The sequence below is a fragment of the Phascolarctos cinereus genome, unplaced genomic scaffold (assembly GCF_003287225.1).
Source record: "Phascolarctos cinereus isolate Bilbo 61053 unplaced genomic scaffold, phaCin_HiC Scaffold_1;HRSCAF=81, whole genome shotgun sequence".
In the NCBI taxonomy this organism is placed as follows: Eukaryota; Metazoa; Chordata; class Mammalia; order Diprotodontia; family Phascolarctidae; genus Phascolarctos; species Phascolarctos cinereus.
This window is the reverse complement of record NW_027555514.1, coordinates 103,255,814-103,277,793: the sequence shown is the minus strand read 5'-3', so window position 1 is coordinate 103,277,793 and position 21,980 is coordinate 103,255,814. Positions and strand designations below refer to the sequence as shown.

General features: G+C 40.6%; 1 protein-coding gene across 3 annotated transcripts in view; it reads right to left on the bottom strand.

The window, feature by feature from the left end:
• The window catches only part of SLC37A3 (solute carrier family 37 member 3), a 48,884-nt gene extending 28,011 nt beyond the window's left edge, over positions 1 to 20,873 (bottom strand). Inside the window, exons 1-3 of one of the 3 annotated variants that reach the window (XM_020998033.2) lie at positions 20,740 to 20,873; positions 14,040 to 14,203; positions 7,454 to 7,568 (exon numbers count right to left, since the gene is read on the bottom strand). In XM_020998033.2, coding sequence (XP_020853692.1) covers positions 7,454 to 7,568; positions 14,040 to 14,128 — 204 coding nt within the window. In that variant the 5' untranslated portion in view covers positions 14,129 to 14,203; positions 20,740 to 20,873. The remainder of the gene's footprint in view (positions 1 to 7,453; positions 7,569 to 14,039; positions 14,204 to 20,739) is intronic. The other 2 variants (XM_020998035.2, XM_020998034.2) reach the window with 2 other exon arrangements.
• Between the last annotated feature and the right edge of the window lie 1,107 nt (positions 20,874 to 21,980).

The following is a 21,980-nucleotide window of genomic DNA, read 5'->3' as shown; positions in this document are numbered from 1 at the left end:
GTGCCCTTGATTCCACCTCCAGCAAATTATCTATTATCATCCCCATTTATTTTCCATCTCTCCCTCTACGTACATATGCTACCTACACAGATGACCATGCCTTCCTTAGCCTTAAAAACCCTCACTTGATCCAACCATCCCTGCTAACTATTGCCCAATATTTCTCCCCCACTTCATGGTTAAACTCCTTGAAAAAGCTGCCTACAAAGAGTATCTCTGCAATCTAGTTTGACTCCACTATTCAACTGACATTCTCTCCAAAGTTATCAATGATTTCTTAATTATCAAATACAACAGCCTTTTCTCAATCCGCATCCTCACGATTTCTCTGTAGCATTTGACATTATTGATCATCTTCTCCCCTGTATACTCTGACCCATCTAGTTTTCATGAAGCTAGTCTCTTCTGGTTCTGCTCCCATCTTTTCAGTCTCCTTTGTTAGGCTGGCGTCCACGTTACACTCAAACTAGGAGTGTACTCCACACATCTGTCATGGGTTCCCTTTTCTTTTTGCTCACTTGGTGATCTCATCTGGTCCCACACTTTTCGTTATCACCTCTGTAGATAATGCTGCTTAGGAGTCTATATATCCAGCCTTAGTCTCTCTCGAGCTACAGTCACTCATCTCCAAAAGAATGTCCCAGGGGCAGGTAGGTGGCACAGTGGATAAAGCACTGGCCCTGGAGTCGGGAAGACCCAAGTTCAAATCCAGCCTCAGACTCTTGACACTTACTAGCTGTGTGACCCAGGGCAAGTCATTTAACTTCATTGCCTGGCCAAAAACAAATAAATTAAAAAAAGAAAAAAATGTACCACAGGCATCTTAAACTCAGCATGTCCAAAACAGAACTCATTACTGGGCCCTCCATCCCCCCTCTACTCCCCAAACATTCACCCTTCCAAATGTCCCCATTACTGTCCAGGAACCATCATCTTCTTGGTCGCCCAGGCTCTCATCCTCAGTGTTATCCTTGATTCCTCATTCTCACTCAATCCCTATACACAACCACAAGCCTAGTTCAAATCTTCATCATCTCCTACCTGAACTATTGCAATTGCCGTCTAGCTGACTCAAGTCTCTTCTCATTTCAATCCATCCTCCACTCAGCTGCCAAAGTGATTTTTGTAAAGCATATGCCTGACCATGTCATTCTCCTGCTCAAAGAGTTCAGTGGCTCCCTATTACCTCCATGATCAAATAAAAACTGTTTGGCATTCAAAACTTTTCATAAGCTGTCCTCTTCCCACCTTTCCAGTCTTCTTATACTTTAGTCTATACCCTCTATACACCCAATGACCCAGTGACACTGGCCTACTTGGAGTTCCTCAAACACGACCCTCCACTTTCCATTTTTGCACCATTGCAATCGCTATACCTCATGCATGGAATGTGCTGCCTCTTCACTTCTGCCTCTTGGCTTCCCTGGCTTCCTTCAAGATTCAGCTCAAATTGAGTTCAATTCTCTGTCTTCTGGAACAGGCCTTTATTGACACCACTCCCTTAGCTATTAATACCTTTACCTTTCAGATTACCTCCCATCTATTCTGTATAGCTTGTTACGTACATGTTATTTCCCCCATTAGACTGTACATACTCCTTAAGAGCAGAAGCTGGTTGGGAGTGGTGGTCTGAGGGGTTCTTTTGCCCTTCTTTGTACCTCTAGTGCTTACTGCAGTTACTGGCATATAGAAATAGTGATTACTGACTGGACATTTAATGTGAACAATTAAATGATAACATATGGGGAAATATACTTTCCAAATTCTAAATTGGAAAAAAAAATCAATCACAAAATATTAGTTATAAGGGGTCTCAGAGGTCACCCAGTTCAACTCAATTCTCTACATCTCAGATCCTCAAAAGTGGCTGAGGAATTCACTGTGCTCTGAAGCAGATGGATCATTCCACTTCTGGACAGAAGTTTATCCTTTTATAAAGCTGAAATTCACCTCTCTGCAATTTTCACCCACATGTCCTAGGTCCTAAGTTCTGCCCTCTAGGGCCAAGTCAAACAAGTCCATTACTTCTTCCACAGAACACAAATGAAGGCAACCATCATGCTCTGCTCCCCCTGCAAAGTCCTCTCTTCTACAGACTAAAACTGCCCCTGTTCCTTCAAAATAATATTATTTCCAAGTTTCTTCACCAACCTGGTTGCTTCTCTCTGGAATTACTCCAGCTTGTCACTGTTCATCTTAAAATGTTGTATCCAGAAGTGCACATAACATTCCAGACACGCTCTGACCAGGGAAAAGTAAGACAGACCCATAACTTCCCTTATTCTGGACATTAGACTTCTCTTAAGGAGGCCTCAGGTCACATGAGCTTTTTTAACTGTCATTTTACAATGGTGACATATCAAACTTAGTAAACACCCCCAACCCCAGCTCCTATTCTGTACTCAAACAAATGATTTTTTAAACTTAACTAATAATACTTTACTATGAAATGTTATCTTTTTAGATCCAGCCCATTGTCCTAACCTGCTAAGATCTTTCTGCAGCCTCCTTCTACTGCCCAAAGTATCAGCTATCTCTCCAAGCTTGGTGTCACCTGCCAATATGATAGGCATGGCATCTGGCTCCTTGAGAGAAGGGTTTCTTTCATTCTCTGAATATGTACTGCCAGCTTCTAGCACAGTGCCCCAGACACAGTGGTCTTAACAAATGCTTGTTGATTGATCTGAATCAATATCAAAACATTCAACAGAACAAGGCCAATGAGAGAACCCTGTGGCACCAGAAACCTCTTCCAAGAAGATAAACATCTGCAGTCACTGTACATTTTAAAATCTACAGAAGCTGGATGCTTCTCTTACTTATTTAGGAAATTTCTTTTATTCAGCTATTTTACTTTCACCTGGCATTCATCTGCCTCCCTAGTCTTCTGAAATAGGATTTATAAGACCTCAGTTCTTTCTCTACAGCCTCTGAACTTAGACAGTGACATGACCTTTAGATAACATGTCAACTTGATGTCTATGAGCCTCAGTTTTCTCATCTGTAAACTGAGAGTTTTGGACTAGATAATCCCAGAGACTCCTTTCAGATCTAAATTCTGTAATTCTTCTGAATATCTAGCTGTATCTGTAAGTATTTCTGAGTTGTTTATAAGCAGAATTTTCATAAATTCAAGTATTTTCTCCCCAATTTTCATTAAGATTTCAGAAATTATTATCTTCCAGAGGAAAAAAATTAAGTCTTAGGACTTAAATTCTCTAAGAATTCAGCAAACTTTTTAAAATCACAGTTTTAAATGAATTTATTTTTTAAATTATCAAGATGCAATAAATTAAATACCATAGCAAAAGTAGATGTAATTAGAAAACACACTGATTTATAGCGATGGCTTATTTTATAATCAAAACTAGAAACCACAGTTCCTGCTACAGAAGAAAACAGGAAGGGGGCAGTGAGATAGTGAAATGAGAGGATCTGGCTTTGAACCCCAGCTCTGCCAGTGTGATCTTGACCTTGGTCAAGTCACTTCTCTGCGGGCTTCAGTTTCCTCATCTGTAAAAGGAAGGGGTGGCCTCTGAAGTCCCTTCCAGTTCCAACTCCACAAACCCTATGAAAGGGAGAAATAAGCCTTGTCTTGCTAGAGGCATAACTGAAAGCCCTTTAATCAATTACACCTTCAAAAACAACTATTGTTCCACACATCATTTCCCTGTAATTATATCTTTCATTGAGTGACCCCAAATGCTATGCACTTAAAGTGACTGTGAAATGGTTCTGTCTTTTTTAAGAATGAGGTGCCAATAGAGACAGCCAGAGCAAAAGCCTTATATAAAGTTTCTGTAAGGCTGTGGCTTTTTTTTTTCCCTTTCTGTTTCTCACAGAGTGAATAGACTCCTTGCAAAAGTGGCTTTCACAATAACTGGCAGCTTCTGACAAAGAGAAAGGGGAAGCTTGAACAGCTGGTTTTTTGGTTTTGCTTTGTTTTTTGATGCAATATTAGAACAATGCCTCAGGCAGAACACCACTTTGGGATTTGTTTTGCCTACCAAACAGGTAAAAAAGGCAAGCCCAAAGCAAAACCTCAAGAGAATAAGATAATAGAACCAAGATCCACAGAAGGTTTACTTTAGCAAGACAACACAAGGAAGGAAGATTACACAATAAAGCAGAACTGGTCCAAGTTGAATCCTTTAAGATGCAAGACACAGATACAGTGACACAAAAACACTGTGAGTATAGGAAACATGTTAAATGTAAGTTGATTTTCTTGGTAGTACGTACACACCAGCAGTTGGAATCTAGGTTTGCAACAGAAAATATGCTGAGGTACTATTCTAGAAAGCACATTTACATATAAGTGTCAATGTGCATTCTGAAGCCCCCTTTGGAAAAGAACGTGTGTGTGCGCGCGCGCGCGCGTGTGTGTGTGTGTATGTACATACTTTCCAATTTTCTTAGACTTTACTCCCTTCTCCCACTCAATGACCTGGCTATACTGGCCTTCACCAGTTCTTCAAACACCATACTCCATCTCCCCTTTCTGCACCATGGCACTGACTATCCCTCATGTAAGGAATGCTCTGCCTCTTCACTTCTGCCTTTGGTTTCCCTGGCTTCCTTCAAGATTAAGGCCACCTTCCACATATATGTACTTGTTTATATATTGATGTGTGTACACACACTGCACACTAAGTCAAAGTAGGGATGGGCACACGAAAGGAAGTATGTATCTATAGAGATATCTAAGGGCAGCTGTGAGGCATGTGTGTGAAAGTCTTTTATGCTGAGGTAACAGGTATATACGAAAAGTCAGTTGTTGGGGCAGCTAGGTGGTGCAGTGGATAGAGCACCAGCCCCGGAGTCAGGAGGACCTGAGTTCAAATCCAGCCTTAGACACATAACATTCACTAGCTGTGTGACACTGGGCAAGTCACTTAACTCCACTGTCTCAAAAAAAAAAAAACAACTTAGTTGTCTGCATAATTGTCTATTAGTCTGTAAGAGCCCAATCTAGTTAAGTCTGAAGACACTTGTCATCAGGTGGGCTACAAGGTGATACATTTTAAGGCCATAGTTCCTGCTAAAGATTGGTGACTTGTGTTGAAGTCTGAGCTGGTGAAAGAAACATACCAACAAAACCACAAATGCTTAAAGTAATTCAGTAGAAAGTATTTATTCCCTATTCACTTACTCTTTTTTTTTTTTTAAATATTTGGCCATGTCAAAGGGAATGGGGCTTCGTGACTATAAGCTCGTGAGGGTAAGGTACTGTATTTATATATTTCTTACTTGAAGACAGTGCCACAGACAAAAAACAAAGACACGTAGTCTTCTCTGAAGATGACATTCTGATGATTTTCCAAATATTTATTATCATATACAGACAAGAGAAAAGCTGGAGTTCAGTCTAATTTCACAGATACTTTTGGGTCTAAGAACTTCTTTCAACTTGCTTAACTAATTTCTTCTCCCTTCCAAAAGCTGCAGGGAGCGGGATTAAGAGGCCAAAGTTGTAGACAGTTATGAAAGCAAAAGCACAAGGGAGAGAGACACTATGTACCTATAAGATGACCCATTTAGGTGCCTCTTTCCTGGTACGCCTGGAGAAAGATAAATGAGGCAGAGCAAAATGGGAGTAGCACCAGTTTAATACGAGGGCATGTACATGAATGGTCACCACCTCATTCATGAGCTATAAGTTTTTAGTTCACACACACATGAAACCAGGGATCATGACAGATTTCAAGGTATCCGTGAACTTGAAAGGAACAAAAAAGTTACATTTTTATTTCAATATAATTGGATTTCCTTTGTAATTCCATGTATTTTGTTTTGTGTATTTTAAAAACATCCTTTTTTGAGGAGTTCAAAGGTTGCCAAGGGTATGTCCATGAGACAAAAAAAGTTAAGAACTACAATTTAGACTTCTGGAATTGGCCTCTCTCTAAAAGATAAGAAGGTCCAGCTTAACAGTATTCAATGAAAAATGTCTGGAGTATAAACTAACTAAAGGTTCAATAAGAATTAATAGTGTGATGTGATCTCTCAAAAAAAAAAAGTTAATGCTATCTTTGTAATGAACCTAGCAGTGCCCAGGAAGGAAGCAGTCTCACTTTACCTAGCACTAGTTGGATCACATCTAAAACAGCATACTATTAAGAAGGACCCTGACCAATGAAGCATGTTCTAAAGAGTGACCAGAATGATGAAAGGTGGAGAAGTCACACCCTGTGAATCAGAATGACAGAAGTTTAGAATTAGAAGAGACTTCAGCAACCATCTAGTCCACTGAGGGTGCTTAATTTAGGAAAGAAAAATTGGACAAGTTTGGAGAAGGGGAAAGGGAGAGAGCAGGCTGTAGGATCAAAACTGTCACCAAAATATCTGAAGATATCAAACACAAAATTGGAAGGAGACATTCTGTGCAGATGTAAAGGAAAGGGCTAAGACCGAGTGGAAGTTAGAGAAAAGTTCAATTTGAAAACTCTCCTATTTCACTAATGAGTAAAGCCACCCAAACATGGAAAGGCCCCCTTCACAAAGAAAGGAGGTTTGTGGGCCCGAAAGTGTTCAGAGCCTGGCAGGCTGCCTGATTGCCTATCTATGATGCCATGTAGGGATCTGCTGCATTAGGTGAGAGGCTAGACTCTCAACTTTAGGAGCCCATGATTCTAAATAGGGCGTTCAGCACTGTACAAAAGAATCAATCTGAAATTTGGCTTGTCGTCCCCATCATCTCCTAAAAACTCCAAATATATACATGTATATCTTAAATTTAAATGACCATACATAATGTGATAAAAAGACAATCTCAAGACACAGCTCTGTAAACATATCAATATCAGTTTTTAATTACCCCACCCAAAAGCACTGAAAACAAATGACAAAACGCATATTCAACCAAGTTATTTTCAAAATGATAGGAGAGTGTCACTCTAGCAGGGTGCATCGCCATCAACAATGCATATGCATAATACTAGACATCACAGGAGAATACAAAGAAGTACAACACTTGGTCCTTGCCCTCCAAAGACTTATGGGGCAAGATACATGAAAGATCAGAGAAGAATTAAATAGCAGAATGCTAAATGTTATGCATAAGAATTCAAAAAAAAAGTTAAGCATGATCAGGAAAAGACTTCATGGTAGAGGCAGAAGTTGCTTGATCCTCCTCAAAGAACAGGCAGAAACTGCACAGATACAGAAGAAGATACAGTCCAGGAGAGGAGAATGATAGGGACATGTGCTCAAAGGAATAAATAAGCATAATGCGTATGGAACAATCTGGCTAAAGCCAAGTAGGCATTTTTTAGAACACTGAAATTAATCTGTTTGTTAGGGTGGGACCAGATTAAGAATCCTGAAAATCAGACAGAGGAGTTTGTGACAGACAAAAGTCAGGTAAGAGTTCTGAACATGGAAATATTATATAAGCAACATTTAAGAAAAAGGGACATAGATGTAGCCCACTCTGGCATACAATACTCCTTACCTCTACAGGCTCCAGTTTCACAGCAGTTTTGTTTAAATATGTTGGAGTCCACTGGCTAGAAATGCTGACTTTCACATTGCTAAAGGTTTTTCTTGAAGCATGAAGAAGTGAATAACTACAGAATAAAGAAAACAGAGGCAAATAAACAGGGATAAAGGAAATAGCCAGCAATAAAATCATGTAAATATGCCCACCTGGTTCCATTTTACTCTAAAGCTTTCGTGTAAGGTTTTTCTCTCTATGGGGGAGAAATGGTTTTGCCTTAGAACAAGGTTGGCAGCAGGAGCAATTCCTCTGCTAAACAACATGGCAAATAGTCTACTGTTTATCATTCATCATTAGCCCATATCGACACACGTAGCTCAAAACTGACTCTAGTTTTAAACTAATACCTTCCAATATCATCTCCTTAATCTTGCATTTAATAAAATGGGATTACTTAAACTCAATTTCAGGTGTGGAAAACGTGGTTAGGAATGTTGCTTCTTTTGCTTACCATTCACAGGGTGATAAGCAGCTGCTGGAGTACTAACAGTAGGCTGTTGACAAGGAAATGTGGGAAATGGGAGATTTAATTAGGGGCAGAGACTCACATGGGGAAATTAGGTGCTTCGGATAGGCTGTAACCTCTGTAGTACCTAGCCAATGGGGAATCAGAGGAGGGACTTGCCTTTCGAGGACAGGAAATAAAAAGCTGTATTTTCAGAGCAGCTAGGTGGCGCAGTGGATAGAGCACCGGCCCTGAAGTCAGGAGGACCTGAGTTCAAATGTGCCCTCAGACTAAACACTTGACACTTACTAGCTGTGTGACCCTGGGCAAGTCACTTAACCCCAACTGCCTAAAAATAAAAATAAATAAAAAATAAAATAAAAAAAGAAACTCACAAATAGAAACACAAAAAAAGAAAAAAATGGCTTCAACATAGATAATAAAAAACAAAAAGAGAAAATGAGCCAGAGCTCTGACATCATAAAACATATAAAAGAAAAAAAAGAAAAAAGCTGTATTTTCATGCCTCAAGGGTGTGCCCACACATGGGACACCTGGACTTACTAGGCCGTTAATAAAAAGGTTTTTCTGGTTCACCAATAGCTTTGTAGAATGTCTCAGATCCAAACATCCTGAGTAAAAATGACTGCCATGGAAGGATGGGAAGACATGTCCTGTTGATTTTAACAGTCTGTGTATGCTCTGTGGAATCTCAGCTCGTGGACTGTTCAAGATCCTAGGACCAAGTTAATGAGCGAGGCCATTGCTGAACCAGGAACAAAAAGGGGAAAGGGAAAGTAGGCACTCAGCAACCAGGCAACTCTTGTGCACAGAGACCATGGTAAGAAAATAGGACTACTGGGGGCAGCTAGGTGACACAGTTAACAGAGCTCCTGCCTTGGGAGTCAGGAGGACCTGATTTCAAATCCAGCCTCAGACACTTAACACCTACTAGCTGCATGACCCTGGGCAAGTCACTTCACCCTGACTGCCTCACCAAAAAGAAAAACAAAGACTATTAAGTATTGCCTTGATGGTTGGGACCAAAGAAAGCAGAAAGGACTATTAAGTACTACCTTGGTGGAGTCTAGAGACCAAGTAGGTCTCAAATAACTAAGATGGGGAACAAGCAAAGGCCCCAGAGAAACCAGGGGAAATGAGGAGACCCCTATGGACATTCCTGCAGATAGTCCCTTAGGGAGGATGTGGAGATACTGGGAAGACGTAAGACAGAAAGATAAGAAGAAAGATTGGTGCTGGTATCAGTTAGCTGAAGATAGCTTAAAAAGCCAACCAGAAATCAGATTTGTGCGCACTTCTTCTTGTCCAGCTGTTTCTGTCTCTGTGTTTGTAAAATGTTTCATGTTTGTGATGAAAAGATTTAAAATGAAGGTCTGTAATTAGAGAGAGAACACTGGGGAAAGAGCTTCCACCTTAGGCTTTCCAGTGGGAGATTTTGGGTCCCAGCACTGGCCAAGGTGGGATGCCAGAAAAGTTAGATAATGAGTAACAGAATGAAAAAAGCAGGAACCACTTTCAGAAGTTAGAGGGAGGTGAAGCGAACAGCCTTTACTGATAAGGATCTAGAGCATACAGCCCAAGATAGGAAGGGCTGAGAGTGAAAAGGTAAGGGTTTAAATTCAGATTTAATTAGATCTCAAAGCTGTTAGTGAAGGGTATGGAGAAAACACAGCTCTCTTGATTTGCAAATTGTTAGGTGTTCCCTCCAGATTTCAATAGGAAATTAATTATTGGAACTCAAGAGGGTTTCTACCTGGGGGAAACTGACTACACCCTATCAGTAAGTGATTCAAATTCCTCAGGTGGTCTGAGTCAAAATCTTAGCCAACCAGAGTGATTACAGGTGACCTTATGCTGTTTGTAAAACTTCTATGCGTCAGCCTGAAACTTCCAGGATGAAATGCTTAGTGTAGTTTTTAATCTGATAAGCCTCAAAACATACTTTTCAACTCTCAAGAATTTGTCACCATGTGTCTTAATATATGAATTTGTGGAGAATATTTCCTTTTAAAGGGGCAAAAATATTGGATTTTTAAAATTTCTAAATGTTTATCATTGCCAGATTTGATTTTTAAGTTTATAGATTCAGGGAAAGAACAATGAATGGGTTAATGTTAAGGTGAGAGTTGGGAGAGTTGATTCAGGTGTGAAAAAATTCACTTAGACGATTTTCTCTTAACCAATGGGAGCTTTATTTCATGAAAGTTTCACTGGTCTCATTAGCTAGAAAGCTAAAAAAGACCCTGATATTTGGGGGACTTATCCTTATACAGAACTTTCAAAAGGATGATGTAGTTTTAGAAGTTTTTATGGGGGTTAAAGATTAGAGACAGGTCAAGGAAGGATTAAGAGCAAGTTGTGTTTTCAAAATACTGGAAAAGCAATTTTAGTATTCTCTTAACCCTTAGGGTACTGCATGTCTCAGCATCATTAAGAAGCTGTTAGGTTATTCTATCTGACCATGTGTTGTAACATTTTGAAGTAATATAATTAAGAAATCATAAACTTCCAAGTTTTGTCTATATTTAAATAAAAGTTTCAACTAAAATTATTTGCTTAACTGAGCTGCATCTATGAACTGCAGAGGGTGTTCTCAGATAGGATTATTCTGACTTAATTTCCCCACTATGACACCTGGCAGACTTTAAGCCTTGCTCAACGCAGTTGGCTATTACATAACTTCTGCCTGGGATTGACACAAAGTTAGGAAAGCATTGTTCCCTTATTTCAGTTAAGGTAAATTTAATTCCTCATAATGGTATGGGGATAATCATTCTGTTACTTAATTAATCTTACCTGTCTGAGTTTGCTATAATTAATGTTAAAAGAAGAATGGCTTGTGCTCTATCTTGTAAATGACTTAAAAGCAGCATCCATTTCAATTAAGAGTTATTTATTTGTACATGATCAGAAGTTGGAATTGTTTTATGTGTATACTGGAGTCTGTTACTTGCTTAGTGGAATATCATCTTCTTGATGGGAAATATGAAGTCTTAAACATGACAATTGGCTAAGGTTCCAATTTTGATCTTACAGAGACATTTGGGCAAGGTAATTTAAAATTGTGTTAAGAGCAATTTTGTATGAGAGTGGATACAAGAAAAAGGATCTCTACAAGAAGACAGTCTGCTGGACACTACTTGAACAGCACTTAAGACCAGAAAACTTCATTGGATGATGTCCAGAACGCCAACCAGACAGCTGCCTGAGAGGCCTTAAATGGACTATTTGTTACTTTTTCCCTCTGAGTCTGTCAATGCCTTGATTTTCTCCCTCCTCACCAAGTCCCCAAAAACCCTTGATGAAATGTTGCCCAATAACACAGCCCCAGATAGAATGGCATGGTTAGAATCAGTTTGGCAAGTGGAAGTGAATGGCAATCTCTTGACTAGACGAAGAAAGTGAGGTAAACCCTGATTATGACAAGGAAATGGAAATAAATTTATCAAAATTTGAGTCTTATAATGAATTAAGATGCAGGCACAAGAGTAAATAAAAGAAAAAGGGGGGAATTGTAGAAAATGTGGTTGGGAATGTTGCTTCTGCATATCATATCATTCATCAGGGTGATAAGTAGATGCTGGGGTATTGACAGCTGTAGGCTGCTAACAAGGAAATGTGGGGAGTGGGAGACGTGATTAGGGGCAGAGCCTCATGTGGGGAAACTACATGCCGCAGATAGGCTGTAAGCTCTGTAGTACCCAGCCAATGGAGAACTGGAGGAGGGGCTTGCCTTTCAGGTTAGGGAATAAAATGGAACACCAGGCCCAGGCCATGGACAAGTTTTTTCTGATTTACTAATAGCTTCTTGGAACATTTGTTGCTAACGCAGGCAAATAAAAATTATGACTTCTAGTCTTTAGAAGTAGTTACCAAAGTGGCTGAATTACTGGCATTCAGCCAACATGCCCCTGACACTACTACTTTAGTCAACAATTATTTATTAAATGCCTACTATGTGCCAGGCCCTAGGGAAGTAAGTGTAAAGAATTGAAAAACCTCTATTTGCAAGGAAAAAGATGCATACAAAATCTACAAAGATCAACAGCATAAACAGAAAAATAAGAAAAGTAAATAAAAGGTAGTTTAGGAAGGAGGGCACTAGCAATTGGGGGGGGGGGACAAGGAAGAAGTGTAAGAAAAGTCTTCAAGAACAAGATGGTGCCTGAAATGCATCTTAAAGAAAAAGATTCTAGGTATAGGGTCAGGCAGTACAAAGACATGGAACAGGGTGTTATGTGAGGCATAAGCCTTTAGGGCTACACAATGCTAACACAGGTGTCTCAGTTACAGTCACTCGCCCTCTTAGAGACTTCTCACTGGTAAGCATCAAAGCATTATCTTCAGACGAATCCTTACATTAGCTACCAGAACCCTAGAAACAAGAATTAAAGAAATGAGCTCTTCCAGTTTCCACTATCCGAGAACCCTATTCCTAAGCACCTGATTCTCATAAGCAAGCAGAAGCAGCTCTCAGATTCCAAGCCTTGGCAGTCACTGCACTAGGCAGATCAATTTAATTCAACTGAATACCTTTAGGCACACCTACTGTGTACAAGCCCTATACTGGTAGATACAGAGTTTAAATAATCTTACCTTCACGGAATTTATGAACCAATAAGGGGACAGAGTAACTATGATACAAATTAATGTTAACAGAAATACTGTGTGTAGGGAGGAAATTCACTGGTGAGGTGAGGGTTTACATTCCAAAGAGAAGAAACAGCATTAAAGGAACAGAAGTAGGAAAACAAAGGATGTGTACAGCAGTGGTGTTAAACTCAAATAGATTCAGGTCCCTACTGCTGCATATTGACCTAGAAAACCACAAAATAACATTACGTTGGGTTACATTTTTATTTATTTTGTTAACTGTTTCTCAATTACATTTTAATCTGGTTCAGGGACTTGGGAGTTTTGTGGGCCAGGAGTTTGACATTTTTGATGTACAGGATTGAGTACGCTGTACTAATTGAGTATGATATGCGGAAGGCAGAAGTATGAGATAAAGCCAAAGAGATGGAAGAGCATGGGGTCTGTAGGAACATTAACGTTAAACTAAGCAATAGGATGCCACTGAGAAGTTTGAAGAGAGCTATGACAATGAACTGATCTAAGCCAGGGCTTTTTAAACTTCTTCCACCAGTAACCCCTTTCTGGTAGCATTAGTTGGCTGTGTGGCCTGAAGGCATGTGCATGTCAGTGTGCATGCTTTGTGTTCAAACTAAAGGCTACAGGGAAGTTGCAGGATGCAACATGGGCAAGTGTTGCCAGAAACACCTCAGATTCATTTCCTGTTTGATTCTGAATTAATTTTTGGTTGTTATGAGTTCAGTTTTGACCCACAGTTTAAGAAGCATTGATCTATGCAAAATGAAGATAAGTCTGGCAGCTGGGTGAAAGATAAGGAGAGAATGCAGAGGAAAAAGGGGAGGGACAGCTGTTTGGCAAAGTGGATAGAGTTCTGGCCTTGGATTCAGGATGACCTGGGTTCAAATGTGGCCTCAGACACTTGACACTTACTAGCTATGTGACCCTGGGCAAATCACTTAACCCCGATTACCTCACCAAAATGGAGGGAAAAAAAGGGGGGGGGGGAGAACAGACACAGAAAGGTTTGTTATGGAGCTATTGCAATAATATAAGCAAGTCATAATAAAAACCTATAAAAGGTTAATGTAAACTAATGGGTGAGGACACAGGTCATTGGAAGGTAGAATAAATAGGATTTGATAACTATATTAGAGGTGAAGGAGAGGAAAGCAGTAAAGATTAGATTAAGGTTTGGAATGTGGGAGAATAAGGAACTAATGGCAACAATGAAGAAAAGCACCTAAGTTTGAAATAAGAGATCTAGTGGGAAAACAAACAGCTCAAAATATTAAATTTGATGTAGCAATGAAATATTCAGGTAGATACATATCCTATATTCAGCCAGAGTCGTGGTTTGGAATTTGGAAAAGAGGTCAAGCCTAGAAGTACAGATTTGGCAGTTATGTGCATAGGAACAATAATTCAAAGACTGGGGATGAACCAAAAGTGAATTAGGAGAACGAATTTCAACAATACACCTACCTGAAGAAGGTGAGCAGGAACACAACAACATGATGATGAGTAAATCTGGATATCCAAGTCCCACCTTGAAAAGCACCCGGCCCAGCCATGCTTTCTTCCTGTCCTTTCACCTCAACCTTGATCTTAATGCTTAGAAGGTGCAGGATTTAGATCATCTTTCCTGTCTGGCAAGACAAAAAAATTATTAGAATGCAATTCATAAAGGATATTTTAACAAATCATCCAAAAATGTATGAAGACATATAAATTTACTTAGGCTTATATCATGTTTATATAATCCTAACAAAATCATATTAGTCATTTCTTATTTAGCTAATGAAAAAATTAGCAAAATATTGATACTGTCAAATATACTATAAAAGATAAAAGAGAATTCCCAGACCAAAGAATAACAAGCATCTTCCAAGTTTGCAGTCACAACTTCTATCTTACTTGTTTTTACCTGATTATAGGTGAACAAGTAAATACATAAAAGCCTTAAAGGCTATAAACTCATTTAGGGCCTCATTTTTAGAAATATTTTGATGGGAAGATATTATAAGTTTGGGAGCGTGGGAGAGGTGCCAAAGGACTAGAACTGAATAAATGCTGTTCTGATCTTCAAGGTGGGAAAAGAAAGAAAGATGGATTCTTGAAACTATAGGCCAATGAGCTTAATTTTTGAGACCCGGCAAAATTCTAAAAAAAATACCATTAAAGGGATGGTTTATAAACATGAAAAAGGGAAGAAGTGATCACTAAGAGCCAACAGTTTCAATCTGGTCATACCTGACTCTTTTCATTTCCTTGTTTGACAGTTACTAAATAGGTAGATCAAAAGAATGCTGTGGATACAGTAAACTTCAATTTCAGCAAGGCATTTGACAAGATCTTTCATGTTAACTTAGTAGACAAGATAGATAGGGGCTAGATGATAAAAGCTTGGTGGATTCAGAAGTGGTTGGAAGACTGAACCTAAAAAACATAATTGATGTCAATTAGGAGGGAGATCCTTAGCAGAGGAACCCAAGGATTGGCCCGTCCCTGTATTATTGAAAGTTTTTCATCAATAATTTGAAGATATAGATGGGATGCTTATTAAATATGCAAGGAGAAAGCTCAGAGGGAAAAGTAATATATTGGACAACAGAGTCAGAATTTTAAAAGATCACTAGAGCAGTGTGGTACAGGACAGGAGTTGGGCAGCTAGGTGGCTCACCTGGGTGGACAGAGCACCAGGCCTGGAGTCCTGAGTTAAAATCTAGCCTCACACACTTAAGAGCTTTATGACCCTGGGCAAGTCACTTAACCCTGCTTGCCTCAATTTCCTTATCTGTAAAATGGGCTGGAGAAGGAAATGTCAAAGCAGTCCTGTATCTGTGCCAAAAAAACCCCAAAAGGGGTCCTGAAGCATCAGACCCGACTGAAATAACTCAACAATAACTCACTTTTCTCGAGTGCTAAAGTGATTTACGTATGTTGTTACAAATGTGATCACCAAGAGTTGGAAACTACTAAACAACATAGGAGAAGTTAAAAAAAAAAACCTGGATTTGAATCTTGCTTCACTTAGCATATCTGAAGTTTATTCATTTGTATAATGGAAATATTAATATACATAGTAAATGTAATATAGCGATGATTAAATGAGAATAACACAATACATAATTGTCAAGTATTATTTCTACAAAGTAGAAAATGGTTCAATCTAAAAAGATTACACTTCATAGAGAGAAATGTAAAATTCTACACTTGGGTTCAAACCATTAACTATAAACATTGGATCAGGAAGACATGGCTAGACAAGAGCCTTTGTGAAAATGAGGGAAGTCATCTGCAGGCTCAGAGTCACACGGAAGACTCAAAAGCAAATGTAATCAGGCAGCACAAATAAAGGTACCCTTTTTAAAAGGAGAAAGTCCTACTACATTCTGCCCTCCTCAGACTACATCTGCTTCAGGAATACATTTTTAGGAAGGGTATTGATGTGTAGTAGTGCCTAACTCTTCATGACCCCATGGACCACATTATCCATGGGACATTGAAGTTTTCTGCAGTGCTTTGCCATTTCCTTTTCCAGTGGTTGCCCAAGGTCACAAGTAATAAATGTCTGAAACTGGATTTGCACTCATCTTCCTGACTCTAGGTCCATCCACTGAGTCACCTGGCTGCTCCCAGGAAGGGTAATAACAAGCTCCAACTCTTCCAGGAGGGCACTAAGAATGGTTAAGACAGAACAGGAAGTCATATCAAGCCATATCATACAAAAGATCCACTGATGGCTAGAGGATGGGTAGCCTTAAATAGAGGAAAAGAGATTCAGGGGCAGGGGGGGTGTAGGGGCAGCGGGTTGGGGGGGGGAGAGAAAGAAAGGGCTGTCTTCAAGTATCTGAAGAACTGTCAAGTGGAAAAGGGATTACCCCCAAAGAAAAGAAATAAGAAAAGTGGGTAAAAAAAGTTTCAGAGACAACATTGGCTCAATGTAAGAAAACACTTCAACAATAAGAACCATCCAAATGTGAAATGGTTTGTCCTAGAGCAGGGGTGGGGAACCTGTGGCCCTGAGGCCACATGTGGCCTTCTAGATCCTCAAGTGCAGCCTTCTGACTGAATCCAAATTTTACAAACAAATCCTTGACTACTGGAGGAGTTGTTGAAGAAGGAATTTTTACTTTGGGTTAAACTAACAGAATTCTGAGTTCCCTTCTATGTGATTTTGGGAACTGGGCGAATGTGACAGTACAGCTCATTTATTTTTAATATTTTACATGTAAATCAATAGGATAATCCAAACACTATCTCCTTGGGATACCGATGAGTATACATTATTTTTATCTCATTCCAATGCCAAGAGGCATTTATTAAGCCCCTACTACAAGTCAGCGACTGGTACAGAGCTCTGGGTATACAAAGACAAAAATATGAAAGCTTCTGCCCTCAAGGAGCTTACATACAAAGAAAAGTAGCCATAAAATAATTACCAGAAGAAGGGAGAATTTGGAGTAGTTTCCTCTAGGATGTGGCAAATGAAATGAGATTTGAAGAAAGCTAGGGATTCTGTGATAATAACAACCAGCATTTATATAGCAACTGTAATGTGCCAGGCACTGTGTTAAGCACTTTACAAATATTACCTCATTTGATCCTCACAAGGAGGATTATTATATACTATATTTTATGTGTGTGTGTATATATATGTATTTATATATACATAATATACTATATGCTATTATTCTTGATTCAATTCAAGAAACATTTATTAAGCACCTACCATATATGCCAGGCACAGAGCTTGGCACTGGGGATACAAAGAAGCAAAAGACAAATCCCTGCCTTCAAGAAGCTAACAATCTAATGGGGGAGACAACACGCAAACAAATATATACAAAATAATCTATATACAGGATAAACAGGAAATAAACGAGAGAGGTTAGTAAAAGGCTTCCTGTAGTAGGTGGAATTTTTGTTTGGACTGACAGGAAGCCAGGGAAATCAGCAGGTGGAATTGAGGAGGGAGAACATTCCAGGCAGATAGAGAAAATGCTGAGAGATGGATTGTCTTGTTTGTGGAATAGCCAGGAGGTCAATGTCACTGGACAGAAAAATACGTGTCAGGGAGTAAGAAGACTTGAAAGGTAAGAGAGGGATAGGTTATGAAGGGCTTTGAATGTCAAACAGAAAAGTATGTATTTGTTTCTAGAGATAACAGGAAGCCACTAGAGTTTAAGTTGAGAGGGGGTGTGTAACATGATCAGACTTTCATTTAAGAAAAATTACTGGTTGAATGGAAAATGGATTGGAGGAAGAAAAGATTTGAGGTAGGCAAATCCACCAGCTGGTCACTGAAGTTAATTCAAGCATGAAGTGATGAGGGCCTGCACTAGAGTAGTGACAGTGTCAGAGGAGAGAAAGGGGGTATATTCAAGAGATGCTGATACTTTACAGATGAGGAAACTGAGGCAAAGAGGTTAAGCGATTTGCCTAAGGTCACTCAGCTAGCAAGTGAGGCTGAATATGAATTCAAATCTTCCTAACTCTAGGCTCAGCACTCTATCCACTACCTTTAAGAGGTAGCAGTGCGGAGGAGCTGCTTTCCAGGGATGAGAGAGTGCCTTGAGCCAAGGCACAGAACAGAATCAAACCAGGAAGATGAAGTAGGCCAGTCTGACTGGAATGTAAAGTACACAAAGAACAAGTTCTTGAAATGAGCCTGGAAAGGTAGATTGTGAGCCAGATTGTAAAGCCAGAAAGGAAAGCCAGATTGGGTTTTTAAAAACCAACTGGAATTTTTTATTTTATCCTGGAGGTAAGAACTAGCCACCGGAGTTTCCTTAGCAAGAGGGTGACATGGTCAGACCTCTGCTTTGGTAATAAGTCTGTCAGCAGTGTGAATGATAAATTTGAGAGGGGAGAGAATAAAGGAAGAGAGAACAATAAGAAAGCTACTGAAGATCTAGTCTAGGATGTTGGTTTGTGAGTGGCGGGAAAAAATGCTATGGTAGAGATATAAGAGAATTAAAATTTAGAAGTACAAATTTGCCTTTTTTCAAACGAGTAACTCTACCTGAATCAAACTTCTTATTATGTATGAAAGATGTGGAGTTTATCAATTACAAATTCTTCCATCCAACTTGGAGTTCTAGATACTAAATTGTTCCTCCCAATTTGGTTTAAATGTATGCCAAAACTCTTAAGGTGGACATTTTCTAAACTCTAAGTCACAGAGAGCGTATATGTGTGCATATGTGTGCGTGTGTGCACACATATACAGGTATACACACATACAAACTAGAACCTTTATAAATAATGAACAAAAATAGATCCTAACAGATACAAAACTATGTAAACCTTTGGTCTGCAGTGAAATTAATGTCTGAGCTGTTAATTTTCTGTATTATCTTTTCTCAAAAAAAAATGTAAGAGATACAGGAAAGAGTCACGCCCTAAAAGATTTAAGAACCCCTTAAAGTCATATAAATGTGTGTGGATGTAGGTATGGTAGGATGGCAGGTCCTACAGCAGAAGGCCAAGATCAGGGTTGGGATCCTGTGATTTCAAAATGACCACTTAGAGATCTAAGTCTAACCTGAACTCCGGGTCTTCTCAGCCTAGCTCCAGTCCCTCTTCTCAATTCAGAATATTAGTACCTGGAGTCAAAAGACCTGAGCTCAAATCCTAGCTCTAGTCGGTCACTTAGGAGGCATATAACCATGATTAGGTCTCCTAACCACTGTAAGCATAGGTTTTCTTATTTGTAAAATGGGTATAATAATTCTTGAACTACCCATCACATATTCTCGTAGGTATAGAGTTGGAAAGGATCTTGGAGGTCATCTAATCCAAGTCCATTTTATGGATAAGGAATCAGAGGCCAGAGCCTTTGAGATTGTGATTTTGACTTGTGATTTTAAGATCACATGGAAGGACCAAGTTCTCTTCTAAACTACCAAACATTCTACTAAGTAGCAGAGCTAGGATTAGACTCTGAAACTGGGCACTTTTCCACTATATCACATGTTTCTTAATGACCTCACAGGGTAATGAGGAAAAATCGTTTCTAAGCTAACATGCATACAATGCTTCAAGATTTGCAAAGACTGAACATATGTTACCTCATTTTTATCCTCACCACAACCCTGGGAGGTGGTTGCTACTGTTATCTCCATTTTACAATGAGAAAAGTAAAGCAGACAGAGGGTAACTCATTTGCCCATGGCCAAGTAGGTAGTAAAGCATCTGAGGCACCTTTTGAACTCAGGTCTACTTGACTCCAAGGGAAGGCACAGCCTAGCTATCTCTTCAGAATACACCTTTATTCCTCATCATTGTAATTTTTGTATCTTACCACCAAAAAGCATCCCACCACTCTTGAAACCTTCCCATCCCACCCAAAAGGGCATCACCACCTTCTAAAACCCTTCCCCTTCCTTTCACTAAATTAGGGACTCAGTACCAAACCTAAGCTGACTCAGGGTGGGGTTTAAGGGATGGGGAGGGGAAGAAAGAAGCCTCCTCCTTTTGTTTTTAAGTCTTCACTTAGCCAGGGTCAGGGAAGGTATGTTACTTGGGGCAACTGCCGGGATGCAACCCTGCCCACAGTCGGAGTCTGCAGTAGTCTTTCTGGCCCATATCTAGACGCCCCCGCCCACCATTCCGACCCCCCAATCTCCCCCCACCCCGCCCACCATCCTTGACGCCGCAATCTTTTTTGTCTCCATCCTGCCAGCCCAACCCCTGGCCCCCACCCCAGCTCCCCCCATCTCGCTGCCACCGCGTTTTTTCTCGTCCCCACCCTCACCCTGCCAGCCCTCGGGCCCACCCCTATTCTGCCAGCCTCCCATCCTCCTAGACCCCGCGCGAGCCCCCCGCCCCCGCTCCCCCCACCTCGCTGCCATTGCGCCTTTCTCGACCCCACCCTGCCAGCCCTCGGGCCCACCCCTATTCTACCAGCCCCTCGCCCCGTCAGCCCCCTTCCCCTGGCTCGGCCCGGCCAACGATGCCCGCGGAGAAGGCTCAGCCCAGAATGGACTGCGCCCCCCCCCACGGAAGGGGCTCGAGGGCCCGTGGGTGGAGAAGGGGGCGCGAGCTCATCGCGGGGGGCCGCCAGCCCCTCCGTCGTTCTCAGGGCATCCCCTCGTTTTCGAGGTGCAGCCGGGCTGCATCCCTCCCCCCGCGCCGCCGAGCCGCGCCCAACCACCGCCAGCCGCTCCGGCCCTCTTACCCAACACACATCGCTAACAGCTGGTCCTGCGGCTGCCGCCGCCGCTGCTGCCCCCACATCGCTCCGCCGCGCCGCCCCGCGCTCGGCTCCGCCACCTCACCTCACCTCAGCCATCAGCTGCCAGCCCAGCGTTTCCGGACGGTCACGTGTCTGGTGGGCCGGGCCAGGAGCCCCAGGCTCTCGGCTGGGCTTCCGTGATGCATTCTGGGAGTTGTAGTCCTGCCCATATCTGTCGCGCCTGCATCTCAAAGACATGGGATTTTTTTCTTTCTTTCTTTCTTTTTTTTTTTTTGGTGAGGCAGTCAGGGTTCAGTGACTTGCCCAGGGTCACACAGCTAGTAAGTATCAAGTGTCTGAGCCGAATTTAAACTCAGCTTCTCCTGACTCCAAGGCCAGAACTCTATCCACTACACCACCTAGCTGCCCCTTTTTTCTTTTAAAAAAAATGTTTTCAACGAACTTTTTCTCCTTCCCACAACCATATCAATTTAAAAGAAAACAAAACCCTTATAACAAATTATGCACAGTCAAAGCAGGACAAATCCTCACATTACTCATGCCCAGAGATGTTATGTCTCATTTTTTTAAGCTAGCATTTATATATAGAACCTTAATGTTTGCAAAGTTCTTTACAAATATAATATCACTCGATCCTCACAAGAAACCTGAGAATTGGGTGGTAGTATTACCCTTATTTTACAGATGAGGAAACTGAGGCAAACAGAGATTTAGGTGACTTAGCCAGTGTCACACAGCTAATAAGTACCAGAGGCTAGAATTATATTTAGATCTTCCTTCCTCCAGGCCAGTAATGCCACTTAGCAAAACAAATTTTCACACTGTCCATATCAAAAATGTATGTGTCATTCTGTATGTGGAATCCAACTCTCTCTTTCATGGGGTACACGGAGTAGTTCGTCATCAATAGTGATTGGTCATTGACTTGATCTGTGTTCTTAACTCTTCCAAAGTTGCTTTTACTTTGCTGTTGTTATTTGTATAATTTTCTGGTTCTGTTCGCTTCACTCTGCAGATGTTCCTACAAGTCTTCCCAGGTTTCTCTGAATCTATGCAGCAATACATTCATATGCCATAATTGGCCATCAGCCTTTTCTTAATTAATGGTAACCCCTTTAGTTTTCTATTCTTTGCTACTACAAAAAAAAAGATGCTATAAATATTTTTGTACAATTAGGCTCTTTTCCTCTTTCTTTGGGATATAGACCTAGTAAAAGGTATTA